The sequence below is a fragment of the Chinchilla lanigera genome, unplaced genomic scaffold (genome assembly GCF_000276665.1).
Source record: "Chinchilla lanigera isolate Chin_1 unplaced genomic scaffold, ChiLan1.0 scaffold00016, whole genome shotgun sequence".
In the NCBI taxonomy this organism is placed as follows: Eukaryota; Metazoa; Chordata; class Mammalia; order Rodentia; family Chinchillidae; genus Chinchilla; species Chinchilla lanigera.
The window spans coordinates 89,298-107,144 of NW_004955417.1; the positions used below are offsets into that span (position 1 = coordinate 89,298).

Here is a 17,847-nt window from a genome sequence, read left to right on the forward strand (position 1 = left end):
TTAAATATCAGAACTGCTTGTCTCTGGAGAAACTAAATTTTTAGAGCTTAGCTGGTTTTTTGGTTTTGTTTCTGTTGTTTGGTTTTTTTTTTTTTTTTAAGCGGAGAAAATTAGTTCATGGAAGCTCTGTGATTTGTGAAAATTAGCAGAAGAGCTAAGACTGTACCAAAGTACAAGTACTGCCAAAGACTTCTTGAAATTAAGGATCAAAGACCTACTGGGAATCTGTATGTTTTAACTAATCCAATCAATCAATAGCAGGTTTTCTAGATTTGTATTTGACTGTTGTAGATAGGTAGCAAATATGTATTTTATCAGTCCAATCATAATGGAAATATGTTTATTTTGTCAGTTCTTGGAGACCTTATGGAATATTAGGTGGTTAAAGTTGTCAAGATTGAAGTTCCTAGCTCTCCAATTTTAGTCTTTTTGCTGATTTCTCCTCTAGGTGCTACTTAAATACATCTATTTCTCCATAATTTGTCTTTGATTAATTCATCAATTTACATCTTCATACCCATGACTTCAGTATAAAGACTCCAATACCCATGTACCAGTGTACCCTGAGAACTTTATTTGAAACTGAAGTCTATTTCCAAGGGTCTGTTGCAAGTATCCATGTAATGTTATTTGTCATGTAAAACTTTAGTCCAAAATGGAATGTTTTCTTCATCATATGAACTCCCCGCTAACGAAAGCAAACTGCCATATTTGAAATGCTGGATTCATTTTCTACCTCTCCTTCCTTACTTCTCTCATGGGCAAAGCCATTAAACACTATTAATTCTGCTTCAGAGATGTCTCTTAAATCTGTAATCTTGAATTTCTCTGTTTACCCCTCCCACCCAAAAACCGCTCACTTTCCCATGTATTATTCTCCCACAATTATAAAATTCCTGCCATTCCACAGATTTTTTCTTTTTTTTTTTTTTTTTTTTTTTTTTTTTGGTTTTTCTCCAGAACCAGGAACCGAACTCACGACCTTGCGCTTGCCAGGCAGACACTTTTGCCACTGAGCTAAATCCCCAGCCCTCCAAAGATTTTTTCAATCTAACCTCCATCCTGTTCTCCAGTCTCAGTAATAGCCCCTTCCCCCACAAACTCCCTAGTCTGTTTCCTAATTATACCTATATTTCAGTAATATACTTTTGCACATGCCTTTCTTTTTTCCTAGAATGTTCTCTATACCAAGATTTCCCAAATTTTCTTGAAAATAAGAATCAGGTGAAGTGCTTGTTAATAAATACAGCTGCCCATACTCCTCTCTGGGTCTAATTTAAGAGGGTCTGGGATCGTTCTCGGAAGTTGTATTTTTAACACACACTCTTGTAGGGGACAATGACTCTTAGCATATCATTTTAAGATAGAATAATTCTAGTCTTAATGCAAGCCTCAAAATGTGTCTTGAGAAACATCCCGGAGGGTTGTAAAGAGTTAACTTTGCAGTCCTGACTTAGCCCTGGAATGCTTCTCCAAAGACAAAAAACACCAGGGCCCAGATAACCACCTATGACCCTGCCTGGGTTGTTTCATCTCTTCCATGAGAGATGGAAGATAAACATTGTAACCACAAAGGAAATGTATGGTTATCTAAAGGGGGACATATAGAACAGCGTACAGAAAGTATATATCATTGTGGTTGGGCTCATGACCGGAGCCGACCCGGTTACATGGCACAAGGAAAACAACATGTGGCCAGGGCTACAACATTCCTTTCTGTTACCATGGAAACCAAAAATGTGTATAACCTGGGAACAAAGACAGGTCCACGCCCACTTCCCTGACTTGCAAGTCGGGATGAGAGGTGACCGGTCCAAATTAAAACTTTGTTCTCTTTGGTCTCTTGCGGAATACAGCCCGAATTTTTGCCTTAACACTCTCACAGTTATTCTTATCAGGTAAATGTAGGAAACATTTTTGTCTGTTACTCCACCTTCAGGATGTAATTATCTTGCCCCTTCATCTGGGAAGACTTCAGAGGGCATGGGCAAAATTTGGTCCTCCAGGATAGCAGATCTGTGCTCTAGTAGCATTTGCTACTTTTCTTATTACCACTAACCAGGTTGTATTACAATTTACCTGCTTCACTTTCTAATTTTTTCCCAGTGGCTTTTATTAGCTACAAAATAAATCTGCCCTAAGATCAGTTCAGCAGTCCACCACATAGAATACTCTGCATGACAGGTATTATTCTGTGTCTGATACAGAATTGAATAGGCTAAAAGGGATTGTTTTTGGTTAGCATTTAAACTCTTTAATATTAAAGAGTATTAACTCTTGCCCAACCTACTCTTTCCTTACTATCTCTCAAAGGCCTCTCCATACTCTGTTCCCCATGGCCTCAGGCCTTTTAAACCTGCTATTTCAGCCCCCTGGAATGCCCTTCAATTCACTACTTCAACTTGTCCATTTCTTCTTTTCCTCTAGTTATCACTTCAATAGTTGTCATCTTTTGCTTAAGCAATTCTTTGTTCTCTCTGACTAGAACAAATCCTGCTATTAGTACTTTCATTTTGTATCTTTTTCAAAGTTTTTGTCCCAGACTTGATTTTGCATTTGTTTGTGCGATTATTGAATGTTTTTCCCCCTCTAGGCTATAAACCTAAAGAATATAGATATCATGCCAGTTTTTTTCTGTCCATTGTATTATAATTGCCCTGAGCCTATATTTCAGCAAAAATATTTTAAATTCTTTTATTCACTGGGCTTTTGAATTATTACAGATTTCAAAAACTGTTTCAGCTGCCTTACCTCTATGTCTTTCAGCTGTTCCTTCTGCTTTGGAATATCATCTCACCCCTTTTACAAATCAGATTTCTACCTATCCTTGAGAGTGAACTTCAGACGTTATCACTTTTTCAAAACTTTCTTTCATTTCTCTTACTATAATGAGTAGTACACACAGGGAGGTATTGTTAAACTAAGGTGGGGGATAGGTATTACTTCATGTACGGTGTGTGGACATTTGTGAAGCCCATGGTTTTTAACAAGAGTGAGATGGGAAGTCATCAGAATATTTTGCCCAGGTCCACTCTAGCTGTGATGTAGGGAGACTGTGGTAGGGTAAAGACATTTCTATGAAGTTCATTTAAAAGTCCATTGGGATAATCTAGTAATAGTTGACTGTGGCTCAAAGCACCGACGGGGTCAACAGTTTTAGAAGTGTGACAAGTAGTCAGCATTCTGTGTCAGTTAGAGTCCTGGAATTTGATGATAGATTGGAGGTGGGTCATGGAAGACTTAAGGTTTTCGGTTTGAGCAAAAAGAAGCCAGAGGTTATTAATTGAGAAAGAAGGGAACAATACTGGAGAGAAGTTGTGTGTTTCTTGATTAGGTACAAAAATCATGTGATTATGCTCAAGTACAATGAAATTCTGGTGGAAAGGGAAGGTGTAAGACTCAGCTTTGAGTCAGTTGTACAGTAAGAGTGACATTGAGGTAGGGGGCTACATCTCATTTTAAGTCCATTAAATGGTTGGTGTAGGAAAGAAACACTTATAATCTGCTGTAATAAACCTTAGATTTTTAAACTTTTTTCTGATCATGGATGAAATGAACATCAATAAAGAGCAACACAGGGAAAACCCAGCCGAAGGTACCATATATTTTCATTATGAACTGAGACAATCAAACGTCCATTTTTGCAAAATTATTATTTTTGTAATGTCTACTTTTGTCCTCTTTATTGTGATATTAATCACTATTTGGGTTGAAGAAACCAGAAGAACTGCTGATGAAAAGAATGTGTACATGCTTGTTGAACTGGTTAATAAATATCTATTTGATGATTATTCTGCAGTGTGTTTAAAGGGTAATTCTTCTTGTGTTGCTTTGGTGAGCTCATTTGGCATTCTAAAAGGGATGCAATTTCAAGGGATAGCCAAAATGTATCAATTAGCCTGACATCGAGTTCTTTTTAACAGATCTATAAATTTCCAATTTCCTTTGCCATCTTAACCATACTAAATCATCCAGAACAAGATCATTCTTTTTGAACAACAGCCTCCTTATTAGCTGAGATCAATTGAGATTAGAAAATGAAAAATACACTAGATGCTGAGAACTCTTTATGAAACCACATTTGTAGGATGAGTATTGAATGAAGATTAATGTATTATTTTCAGCTTTTAAACCATTGATTTAAAAATTTATTTTCTACATCTCACTGATGGACTAAACACTATTATATTTTTGGATGGTTTACTTGCTTGCAAGTGTTATCTTTTCTCCACCGTATTGTGTATTAATGGAATGGAATGATTTTTAATTTAAATATATCTTGCTTTGTGTACCATATGTGCTTCCTAAAGTGCTACATAATAAATTGGGTAGATGTTTTTCAATGAATTATACATTAATGACTAGATTCTTTAATTTCTGATTAATTTTTATTGTTTCTTCAGTTAAATATGAGATTCTTAGCATATAGTGTAGACCCTACATGATCTAGACTTTGCCTACATTTGAAGGCAGTCTCATTGCAATGTCCTATCTCCAAGCCCCAGTTGCACTGTCTTTCTTTCAATCTCTAATGCTACAGACTCAAGATATTTGCACGTATTGTTTATCATTTTAATTTCCTAGTAGTCTCTATTTTGTTTTTTTTTTAATATAGCACATTTAGTACATTATTTCCATCATTAATTAATTATCTCTCTTCTCTTAACTAGAAAGTAGGCTACAAAATGCATGGAGTTTTGTCATCTTATTTACTTCTGAATTTCAGCATTTAGAGCTATGTTGATTGTATATGATGCTCTCAGATAAAAATACATGAATAATGAAATAAATAAAAGAGGAAATATGTGATTTCTTATGCTGGGAATCACTAGTTTCCCTTCTACAAACTTAGGTAACTTCTATTCATCATTTAAATTTCCACTTACATGACGCTGTTTCAGGCCACTGTTTGACCTCAAGAGAAGATCACTTTCCTTTATTACTTATTCCCATAGTTCCCATACTTTTCCATAGAATTTATTAGAAGTTCAAGCTATAAAGTCCATTATTTATTAGATACTTTATTTAACTTCTGGTCTCTTCCTTAAGCTACAAGATCTGTTGGAACAGAAAAGATCTTTTATCTTGTTCTTAATCATAGCTCCCAATACTACTAGCATAATGTCTGTAACATAGATTCTCAGCAAGTGTATGATAATGAAAACATGGATAGGTACCCACCTCCTCACTGTAACTTTTAGGCCTTCTTTTCCACTTGTTCAATGTTCTTTCTTTCTTTCTTTCTTTCTTTCTTTCTTTCTTTCTTTCTTTCTTTCTTTCTTTCTTTCTATCTTTTTTTTTTTTTGTCTTTTTGAGACAGGGTCTCTCTATGCAGTTCAGGCTGGCCTTGAGCTCACTTTGTAGCACAGGCTGGTCTCGACTTGCAATGATCCTTCTGCCTCAGCCTCCCGAGTGCTGGGATTATAGGCATGCACCACCATGCCCAGCTCAATGTTCTTTCAATAAAAAGTATATAGTCAGTCTACAACAAAGCAATGTTTTAGTATCCTATTTGAATGTACCCTTCCACAAATTCAGTAATGCTTGTGGGATCTCTTAAATGTAGTAAACTCATAATAAGTTTTTTACCCATTTTTAAAAAAAGTAAACATATTTAATGAATTTTTCTGGACCAGCTCAGGGGGAATGAAGGTCATATAAATGGTGAAAAGATCATAGGTTTTACAACCTTTTATTTTTACTGCCTATATGAATGTGATCAAGAAGCTAAATGAGCCTTGGTACTTTCTCTGTCAAATAGAAATAGCTACGCCTATTTTACAGGGTTTATGTACAGATTATTGATATTGCAGTGTAGCATGCTTTCCCCACAGCAGTTCAAAAGATGTCACTGTTCTCTGGAAAGAAAGAGAGTTCTAGGAGGGGAGACCATGCTTGCATTCTCATTACCCTCTACATAGAAAACACTCAGTGAAGGTTGGGTCAACAGACTGCCAATGGGAACCATAGCAGGTTATATGCTACTTATCAACTCTCAAAAGGCTTAAGAATCTAATCAAGAAAACAAGTTCCAAAACATATTCATGTCATTTTGAGATAACAAAAATGTATAATACTTGTTACTCTTTATGATTATACCAAATTAGAGCAAAATAGGCACCATATGCACTTTTGATGGCCAGAAAGAAAATGGTAAGAGGTAGCTGGCTGGAGTTGCTCAGAAATTGTAAGAGTGAGTGTGCATCTGTCTGCACATGTGCACATGTATTTGTGTGCATATGTAGTATAATGGTAAGCCTCCTGGGAAAATGTTCAATTTTTTTGGCAAAATTTGATGCTCTCTCTACAGTGCTAGATAACATGGATTAATTTGCTGCTCTGTGTTAATATTGTGTTATTGTGTTATTGATCTTGGCTATTAAGGTGAATTTGTTGGGGCTGGGGATTTAGCTCAGTGGCACAGTGCCTGCCTGGCAAGCGCAAGGTCATGAGTTTGATTCCTGGTACCGGAAAAAAAAACAAAAAAAAAGTGGATTTGTCATAGTAATGGATGCCACTTCCCCCTTTTAGCAGAGGTTGGCCAATGATCCCAAATAGGTTCTAATAATGTTGGATAATGTTGCTTAAATAAGGTGGTATTATGCAGTATACCATGCTTATCTATGAAAACTAGACAGACTGAATTCCCCATGCTACTTCTTTGCAACATGCTTAACACAGGTTTCCAGTTGTGGCACATCATCCAAAATCATTCCATCCTGCTGTCTTGTCATTTTGTCAGGTCTTTTGCTTGCAGCTCTAATAGATGGGACAGAGATAGTGAGCACCAGTGAAATGATGTTTCTTTCCTCTAGGATGTTCTTTATGTTCTGTTACTTAGATGTCTATGAAAGAATTTGACAAAGATCTGAACACACAGGATAGCCTTATAGAAAGTTTTTTTGTACACTGGCAATCACACTAAAAACTTCACATTCTAGTTATAGAAGTAAATGCAACTTCCAAAACATTCATAAGTCCTGACATTAGGAAAAGAGATGACCACCATCTTTTATCCACTTGAAGCCATGTAAAGATGATCAGACCAACTGGCAGCCAGGCCCATATCAACCAGCAGAGACTATACAAATTCAGACAAACTCAGCCTACCCAGCTACTTCTTGCTTACCCACACACCATCACTGGTGCAGGCAAATTTCCCTGAAGTCACACATAATCACCTAAATAACACTTAGAGGAAAATATCTGAATGTTGTTGTCCACAAGAAGAGACCCAAATATGAGAACACTATGTACACACACACACACACACACACACACACACAGAATAAAGCATGTTGCATATCCAGGTACACAAAGCACACTCATTACACACACCTTTCAGGCCTGAATAAAGACCTCTGGATCATTGGTTTTCTTTTCTCTGAGCCACTCATAAACCGGTTCTCCATCCCTGGTGCGTATCCAGTGCGGACAAAGCAGCAGCTTTGCAGCAGTATTCCTGCGGCTGTCAACCCTTCTCAGGTCTCCCCAGCTCCCAGCGGGGCCGGTGGCGCCGGCTGGCCCAGGATCCCAGGGCCCTCCCGCTGGGCAGCCTTGCCGAGGGGCGGGGCCGAGCCCGAGGCCAGGAAATGCCCAGGAGTGTATGTCACCTGCCCTGACAACTTGTTGATTCCCAGGAACGCAGCTTCTCTGGTGAGGGACCCCAAGTGGACCATCTCGCTCCCCTGTCCCCCGGGACGGGCGCCCGGGACGGGGCTCGCTCTCTTCCTGCTCACAGCCATGAGTAAGTTGGGCAAGTTCTTCCACCGAGGCGGCTCCTCGAAGGGCCGCGCTGCTCCCAGCGCTCAGGAGGCCCTGGCCCGACTTCGTGAGACGGAGGAGATGCTGGGCAAGAAACAGGAGTACCTGGAGAGCCGGATCCAGGGAGAGCTCGCCCTGGCCAAAAAGCATGGCACGCAGAACAAGCGAGGTAGGCTGGGGCACCCGCAGTCAGGCCAGGGCACTCAGCCCTCTGTCCCAGGCCTTTCCTTGGGGGGCCACCCGGCCCTTGTAGGATCTGGTACTGATCCCGGGGTCCAGGTGGCAGGGGTGCGGGGGGAGAGGCACTTGCCAGGTCAGGGAAATGTAAAGGGACTCTGGAAACCCCAGCCATGGAGAGAACGGTGTTTTTATGTAGTATTTGAGACTCAAAATTAATACAAAAATATCCACGATGAACCCCAAATCAAAAATTTAATTAGAGACAAGATCAGTATTACTGATTCTTTTCCTCTTGTTTCTGGCTCATATATTGTTCTGTATGGTATTTCTTTATTTAAAAGTACTTTTTACATGTGATATCTTCCTCTTCATAAACTTTAAAAATTTTGAGTTTTAGAAGTGTTGCCTTAAACTGCTACTGATATATCTGGATTACTGAGTCTTCTGGCACCCCTTATCCATTTTGTTCTTGTTCCAGTTCTCCATAATCCAGCTCTGTTGACTGCAGTTCTAAACATCTACTTTTCAGCTGTATGCTTATATACCAAATCACACATTTTAACTTACATGGAAATCTCCAGTGAAGCCGATTTTAGTATGTTCTGGTTTATTTTGTTCCTCAGTTGTTGAAAACTTTAGTTAGTTGTTGTGCAGGACAGATCTTTAAAAAAAAGTCAGGGAATTAAATATTAAATTTCCTATCACTGGCCTTAGCATGCACAGGACTTTGAGTCAGTCATGATGCCAAGTGCTTTCCTTGTACCTTGAACCCTTTCTTTCTTGGGCAGAGGTAATTGGTTTCTTCCGGATACTGCACTTTCTATAGAAAAGGGTCTAAACAGCACCTGTGGCACATGTAAAGCCCAGTGCAAAGATGAAGACATTTGCTCTTATCACACTGGGTCGATGGCACACCCGGGAATAGACATGATTGTGCTTCCCACCAAAGCCTGAATGTCTGTACCCTCAAGTCAGGCTTCTGTAGTCATAAGGAAGGCTTTGGAAGATTTAGCTCACCCGAGACAATGCTACTGTTGTTTAATGTAGGAAAGAGATAGTGTCTCATGGAGTTAACCTTGAAAACCTGGCCTCTTCTAACAATGAAAAGATCGAGTTTCATTTTCCTTTCTATTATACGTAACTTTTGGCTGTATGATAGCCTGTTTTTATGATAGCCTGTTTTAGAGCTAAGTATTGGTTTCTGTTTTTACTTTATATCAGAAAATATTTTGGGAAGTTATTAAAGGGCAGTTTCTAAACAGAGACCATGCCATTATGGCTGGATAAAATGTCACTCGTTATTCTGTGACTCCACCCTTTCCCTTCAGCACTAAATGCATTCTGACATTCGCCTAGTGTCTGTTGAGCCATTTTCCCATCTTGTCATTAGTTTGAACCTGTATATATAAGATGTGATCAAATTTATGGTGACTATTAATCCCCTGTCAGAATACTTCTCACTTTGAACACACTTATCCTATTATTCTTGCCACTTTCTGAAGCAGTTTGGGAAGCCTTCCTTTGTGAGTGTTTTTACGAGGTATGATCCCAAATACAGTGGAAGCAGATGTTGAGCAGCATCTACTGGAAAGGTAGGGTTATAAAAACATTACAGTGTGTTCTTACCTACCAGATGTGACACTCGGTGGACCTCTGACTCTTCCTTAAAGTCGTATGATGGTGAAAGGTAAACATTTTTATTTGATTCAGGGCACTGAGGCAGCCACAACAGCACAACTAAAGATACAAAAAAGGACTTACAGAACTGCTCTAGCAAGTAATAAGAACTATGGAATAAGTGTGTTAGAAGCCAGGGGGAATCTTTTAGGGGGGTTAATGGCAATGTATCTTCTACTGTGACATAAAAAACAATAACCCAGAAAACCTCACCGTACTTTTTGATCACACCTCATGGTTTTATCTATAAGCTTTAAAAATCTGGAAACTTGAAAATCTTCTGGGAACTGGTAAAGGTATAGATTTGCTTTCATAGAATGATGCATAAAATACTATGGGTTTAAGGCCAGGCATGGTGGTGCATGCCTGTAATCCCAGTACTTGGGAGGCTGAGGCAGGAGTATCATTGTGAGTTAGAGGCCAAGTCAACCATAGTGAGTTCAAGGCCAGCCTGGACTACACAGTGAGACCCTGTTTCAAAAACAAAAACTTCAATACTATGGGTTATATTAATTTTTTTGAGAAATATTCTTCAATTGGCAATGCCTTAAAGTCTACTACACACTGAATTTACAAATAAAAACAAAAAATTTAATGACAATGCTAAGTAATCAGTGTACCTTCCTTAAATCAGGGAGCTATCCTTAAATCAGGTGCAAGTATCAAGAAAAAATAACCAACTGGTGATAGAAAATTCACTCATTCTGTGTCATTTATCCTTGTGAGCTTCATTGATGTCAGCCTAGACCTAGTCCTATCATGGACTTGGGAGGGAGTATGCAGAGGCTGGATAACATGAGACCATCTGCAATATAAACTATGGGAAGAATTTAGTCACAGGTTTGTTCCTTAGAAGTACTGCCAATATCAGTCTCTTCCAGATAAACCAGATTACTTCATAGGCATAGTTACTGTAGTCACCAAAAATATTTTCACACACAAAGTAAAATAAAGCCCACTATACTCAGCACTAAACAGTGCTATGCTACACAATGTCATTGCTAGAATGTCTGTAATTTACTTTACAAACAGAGTGATATAATGCATATGCAGCTGAAGCTTTACTTCTCAAGATGGTTGACCAGCTAACATTCTGCCAAGAGCACTAGCCCAATGCCTAGCTAAGACAACATCAGAAACTACAAGTTTTTCTATGATCTGTTTCTCTAGAACAATAGAGCATTGAAGGTTAGCATTCTGATCTTAAAAAGAAATTTTACTGGAAAAATGAGTAGCTTTTAAATGAGCATAATAAATGTTACAAAAGCAACCTCTTAGGTGAAATTGTATTACTCTAAATATGTGAACAGCTAAAATAGTTCAGAGATCCCCTCCTCATATGAACAGGTCACAAGAACACATTAGATGCATAACTAACTTAGCATTAGGATGGTACCCGAGGCTTGATCTAAAATTGGTGCTGTGTCTGGTCATAGATTCAATGGATTTCTGATTGAGTGTACCTCATATAGAATGCACCACATACCAGGGAATGTCACTGTCTCCCTGTGAACCTTTCAAGCAAGGTGTATCTGAAAAGACATAGACTTGGAAATTCACTGATCTCATAAACCAGGTTGACAGTCTTCCACACTTGCCAGTGTTTGTGGGTTTAATAATGTATGTGCAAAATTTAGTCTGAAACTTAGTTTCATTATAATTTGTAGCAAGATAGTATAAGAGTAGTTAATTCTGATCACCTTCTTTCTATCTATCTACTTTTGGTGCTACTGGGGATATAACACAGCTTCACACTGAGCTACATCTATAACCTTCTTTTTATTTTTAGTTTGATACAGGGTCTCAGTAAGTTGCTAAGGTGCCCTGGTTGGACTTGAGCTTGCAGTGCTCATACCTCAGCCTCCTAGAGTGCTGGGATTACAAATGTGCTCCACTTTCCCTGGCTTTGAACTTCTTTATTTGTTACCATCATTGTCTACCAAAAAGAATCTAAATGTGCACAATCACACTGGCGCTGGAACAGCTGTGATATGGTATACAAGGCCCTTTTGATCTCAGATAGCAGAGTTGGAGCAAGATTTATAATTTAGTTAATAATTGTAGGAGGCCAGAGATTTTTAAAATTTATTCAGTTATTACGATGTAGCTCTTGCTTTATAACCAGTGGTCTGATTTGTGTAAAAGAAAACTTATACAAGACAAATGTTTTCTACTTCTGAGCACTGTCACCTAGGGCAGTGACAGACCTGGCTGTTCATTAAAATCACTGGAAGTCTGGGTGCACCCCTGTGAGTACTGCTAGACTTGGGCTTAATCACCAGGTTTCTTGAAAATGCCTCCAGCAGATTCTGCCTTGTTCCTGAGTTTAGGATTACACACTCAAATCTATAGTGATGCTAATAAGGTAGAAAAACCGGGTCTCTCACTCTTCAGATGCTTCTGGGCTCTTTCTCCTTACCACAACCCTGGGCAGTGAATATTTGTGTGCTTTGCTGGTATAGACCAAGCAGACTTGAACTTTGGTGCTCTGCTGGTGGTCTTAGGAGCTGGAGAGTGTCACAAAGCCCACTGCCAATCTCTCCTGCTACTTTGGTTTGGCAACACGCGTTCATGGTCACTGTTCTAATTCCTTTCTGAAGCCTCTTTTTATAATATCCTGATAGGTGACTGATAGGATTTTGCTCACATATAATATCCTAATACAATTTTTATAATTATATCCAAAATAACTTGCTGTTGTAGTTAAGAGCCTGGGGTTCAATCAAGGGTCAGATTTGATTTTTAATCCTGACTGTCATATAAGCAGTTCTGTGACCTTAAACCAATGGCTTGGCCTGTCTAATTCTTAGTTTCCTCTTCTGTACAATTGCTGGGATACACTTCAGCACCTCACAGTTGTGAGGATGAGTGATATTATTGGGTGAGGCACTTAGCACACTGTTCTATAAACACCGGCCCTTGCTATATAAAAATTATGTTCTTTTAAAGTGGAAGTCAGCCCACTTATTGGCCCCAATTTGGTTTTCTGAAATAGCACTGAATTACTCTATTCTGTCTCCCCTTTCATATATTTGAAGACAGGAATCATGTCTCCACATCTCCCTTTCCCCTGCCTGCACTTTTACACACCCTTGGAAACTCCTTCCTGTGCTAAAGGTTGCTCTCCAGGGCCTGGTCCAGAGTGAAGCGTATGAGGTGCCTAGAACACACCCATATGGCTCAGATTTCCTTATGCTTTGTGCCCTACATACCTCCTTTTCCCCTCACTCTAATCCTGCCCTAGTTGTTTACCTTGTTCAGTGTGGAGCAGCAACTGCAAAAGTGTAATTATGTGAAAGGGGTGGATCCAGCCTGGGGTTACCTGTAGGTCTCAGCCTGCTGGACATTTGGCCAGTAGAGGGAAAAGGCAGAGACAGAGCAGCAGCAGACTTGCTCAAGAGCCTTCCTTGAGGACTCATGATTCCAGTGAAAGTCTGGTGTGAGGTCACTTCTCTGTCTGAGGAAATGGGACTTCAAGGTGAACACCCTATACTTGAATACGCCATCTTGTTTTAAAGCCTGGGCTGTAAATTTAGAAGGCTGGGTTTGCTTTCAGAATCACAATGCAGACATCTGTGTGGAGTACTCCCTTATCTCAGAGTGAGGAACCTCCATGAACTCTAGATTTTGGTCTTTACTGTAGTTGTCACAGAGCTGAATTCTTCCACTCTCAGATACTGGGTACTAGAGTGACTTCTGTGAAAAGAGAACCACAAGAGTCAGCTCCTTGCATGGCAAACCAGCAAGGACAGATGGTGACTCAGGTAACGTGAGTAGGCCACGGACTGCAGGACCCTGATGGAAGTCCCCTGGGAGATGGAGCTTACCTGGCAACCTCCTTTCTTTACAGTGTCTCAGAATGTGGGTCTGGGATCACCGGTGCTAGAATTTCTTCTGTATGTTCATTCAAAGGTACAATCACAGGGACCCACTAAATAACCTAATGACGTAGGTTGAGGGTAAGTTTTAAAAATCCATCCTTTGAGCAAGTACCTCAGTGATTCTGATCGTCATAACACTTGAGAGACTATGATGTATTATTTAGTGAACTGTTGAATGGAGAGGGACTAATCTCTACTGTGTCTTCTTCCTTTGCCATTTCTGTTGTTTCTTCCCATCTTCATCACTGCCCAGATACTTGAAGGAGAAATATCTACCCATCTCCCTATCTGTTTACTCCTAAAGACACGTCAAGAGCTGTGACAGGTCCTCATTACCCTGAATTTGTTTTTTTCAAGGAAGTTCTCATGGTTCTTGTTGTCCTGTAACTCACACAGGTTAAGAAGGGGTTGAGACTTACCCAGTATTCATCACCTGTAGTTTGGTTTTCCTTTGGCTATGATTATTTTGTTTTTTTTTTTTTTTTTTTTTTTTTTTTTTTTTTTTTTTTTTTTTTTTTTTTTTTTTTTGGTTTTTCTCCGGTACCGGGAACCGAACTCACGACCTTGCGCTTGCCAGGCAGGCGCTTTGCCGCTGAGCTAAATCCCCAGCCCCTGGCTATGATTATTTTGGATGATATTCAGTATTCTCGCACTTGAAAGGAGAAAAATAACATCTTAATTTAAGTTAATTTAATTTTATAGAGTCTCACTATGTAGTTTAGTGAGACTGGCCTAGAACTTACTATGTACCCAGGCTGACCTTCAAATCATGGCAATCCTCTTCCTCCAGCCTCCTGAGTGCTGGTATTACAGGGTGTGCACCACCATACCCAGCAACAACAAAAACAAAGACACCCAACAAGTGGTGTGACTGGAGAATTAATAGATCCCTGGAAATGTGATCTTCCACACAACCTCCGCTCGAGTTTCCTGTCCTCCCCTCAGACAGTCTACTTGGATGTTCACCCCCTGGCGGAGGATCTGAGGCATCTGCATTGGTCCTGGAGACCCCATTCCATTAACCTGTTATTTTAAAACTTCTGCCTTTCCACTGCCTCTCTCCTCTCTCCAAGAATCTTACACAGACTCATTCCCTCACCCACATAGCTGCTGGCTAGCACAGAGTGGCCTGCCTTTGTCATCACCTTCACTCTGTCAACACAGCACCTGTTTGCATCCACTTTTTCAGACAGCCCTACCACTTTTTCTGCCCTGCATTTGGAAAGAGTGAAAACTCCCAGCCAAATAAACATCCTACAGCCTTATTGAAATCAATGCTGTAAGCTTGTATCTAGAATTTTATATTTATTTCTTTGAAACATTATCTTATTTTTATTTGTCTTAGAATGAAGATTTCTAAATTCCAAATTTGTTGTGTTTTATAATAGCTATTTCTTTTAGTTGAATCAGCTACAATCAGCCTTTTTAGTTGTTGCAGAAATATTTGTTAAAATTCTGAATATGACAGAACCAGGGACAGACTCTTATAGCTAACACTAGAAATTTCATTCCAAGACAGCCTATGGCTGACACCAATAATGTTTGTCTTAGATTCCCCTGAGGCATGATTATCATTTTCACAGATCATTGCTCACTGAGCTCGGTTATGCTTATAACAGTGAATATACCTGACCCATATTTCTTTTTGTAGTGGTGGGGCTTGAACCCAGGGCCTGGTGCACAATAGGCAAGCATTGTACATCCCAGCCCCTTGACTCACATTTCTAACCCATATTATTTTGTTTCTCCAACTTTTTCTCATAATGTCCCAAATACTTTGTGGATAATATTCCTAATACTAAGTTATCTTTATATGCCTGAGGTTCACAAATGCTGTGAAGTGATAGTGTGCTGGTTTTATCAATTCACTAGAGAGCTTTTTAAAATGTCACATTAGGCAATTCTGTTTCAAGAGATAGGGACAGGTTTCAGGATTAAAGTCCTCAAATCTTTCCAGATAGTTTTGTTGTGCATTAGGCTAGGAGGTCAGTAGGTAGTCTATGATTTTTCCTTCATTCAGCATCCAAAGAAAATATATCTATGTGATTAGTTTGGCATTTTTTCAAATTTGTGAAGTCATAGTGGCTGCTAATCATTGTCTTCTTTTCTAACTTCTCCAAAACTAGAGTGCAGAGTATTTCTGCTTTGGTATCATTCAAATATGTGTGGCATGGCTTTTCACAGTCTGCTGATGTGTTCTGACTACTTCTAAGAGAGCAACTGTACTGTTTATGTTGCATAACACTACATTTGCTTTCTTTCTGAAATTCATGCATTTGGATTAGTATCAGACACATTGGAACATTTAAATTGCAGGGGTAGAAGTCACTACATTTTGGGAAATATTTACATTAAGAAAAGAATAAGCTTTTCTTTGACTTATACAGTTTTGTAGGTTATTTAAGATGATAGGATAGAAAATTTATTATTAGCATGGGATTTATACACACAGCTTTGAGAAATTATGGCAAAAGGTACTCTGAGTTTGCTTGCCAAGATAGTGTTGCTAGTGTGTCTTTTAGTTTATTTCAGATGATTTTCAAGATAATGGATAATAAAAATATATGATATTATATCTATTGAGGTATAAGGCAAATTATCTAATATTTAGGTTTTCAGTTTTAATTCTATGCTTTAGAGGTCAGATTTGGAATGGACGTAAATTATCTTTTTTGTTAATATACTTAGCTACACGTGTATCTAATTGTATTTTTAAAGGATGAAGTTATCATAGACATTTAAAAAATACAGATAATATTGAGGGTTTATTTTCTAAAATCATCTCAATCTTCTGCCTTAGTAAATTTCACTATTTTAGTGCTTCTAGTATGCATAGGTAATTTTTCCTACAGTTTTATTTAGTAGAAGTTCTAACACACACATTGGTTTAAGAGCTTGCAGAAGGAGAAAGAAAACAAAACAGCAGGAGGTTGGCTTGAATATAATATGGTAAGCCATTTCCTGAATAATTGACTTTCTGATAGCAGAGATTTTTGATTCTTCCCTCAGGCAACTCGTGCAGATAGAGGGAATTGCTTGGGAATTTTGAAGACCCACTCCAGTGTTCATAAGGTCATGAATAAAAACAATAGCAGTGACTCTTTCAGCCACAGTAAGCCCTTGTTCCAGCATTTTAACTTGTAGGTCTTCCAAAAGGCAAATGGATGATGGGCTCTTTAGGAAGGGAGGAGCTCCTTCTACCATAGCAAACTTCAGGATCTCTTGCTCAATCTAGTAATCTAGAAACTTAAAATACCAGCATGATAATCATCACCTACACAAGAAAACACACTCAAAAGGGCAAGTAAGCTAGAGAGGGATTTTAAAATTATAGGCAAAGAAAAGGAGATCATTCTCTGTGAAGAGTTGAGAATCTCACATTAGAAGTTAAATTCTTTTTTTTTAGATATGAAAGTAAATATTTAATATAAGAACAAAAATCACAACAAATGAAAAAATTTTAAAGGAAAATACTTTTTACAAGCATCATATTGCCAAAAAGTATGATTTAACAATATCATTAAGCTCACTTGCAGTTTTTGTCTGGATATTTTTAAACTATATCTTCAAATGACAATGCTTTTTAAAAATTATTTTCTATTAGTACATATTTGGAGTACATAGTGATTCCATTTATTATGAGGAATTTGTACATAACACATCTTAATTCTTTTTTTCCCCTTCCTTTTCCATACCCCCTGTTCCCTCCAACTCTTGTTCCCCTCCCATTTGCAAAGGTTTATTTTCATTTTTCTTTGTTTATTTCTTTTTCTTCAAATCCTTTTTCCCTTCCTCTCCCATCTCTTGTTACCCTTCCCATTTAAAAGACATTTCCCTATTTCCTATTATCTGTCTTTTATTTTTCAATTTATAATTGTGTCATGTGATAAATTTGTGAGTCTGATTTATTTTACTTAACATTGTGGTCTCTAGGTGCATCCATTTACCTACAAATGCCTCAGGTTTATCCAGCCTTATGGCACAGTAGTCCTCCATTATATGTAAATACCATACCTTCTTTATCCATTCACCTGTTGTTGGGCTACAAGCTGTTTCTGAGATTTACATATTATGAATTGTGTTGCTGGAAGCATAGGCATACAAGTGTTACTATAATATGATGTTTTTAACTCTTTTGGGGAGATATCTAGGACAGTTATAGCTGAGCTGAATGGAATTTCTTTTCTTTTTTTAATTTTAAAAATAAAAAGAGGAAAACATTAACAGACAGACAACATTTTACAAAACAGCAAAAGAACAGTACAGACAATACAGAGTTACAAACAAAGTGGTAGGGAATTAACAATGCTTGTTGTATTACATATTGATATCTTCAAAGTGGTTT

At 38.4% G+C, this 17,847-nt stretch overlaps 1 protein-coding gene across 1 annotated transcript in view; it reads left to right on the forward strand.

The window, feature by feature from the left end:
* Positions 1–7,376: 7,376 nt before the first annotated feature.
* The window catches only part of Chmp4c (charged multivesicular body protein 4C), a 38,928-nt gene continuing 28,457 nt past the window's right edge, over positions 7,377–17,847 (forward strand). Inside the window, exon 1 of the mRNA XM_005381721.2 lies at positions 7,377–7,933. Coding sequence (XP_005381778.1) covers positions 7,744–7,933 — 190 coding nt within the window. The 5' untranslated portion in view covers positions 7,377–7,743. The remainder of the gene's footprint in view (positions 7,934–17,847) is intronic.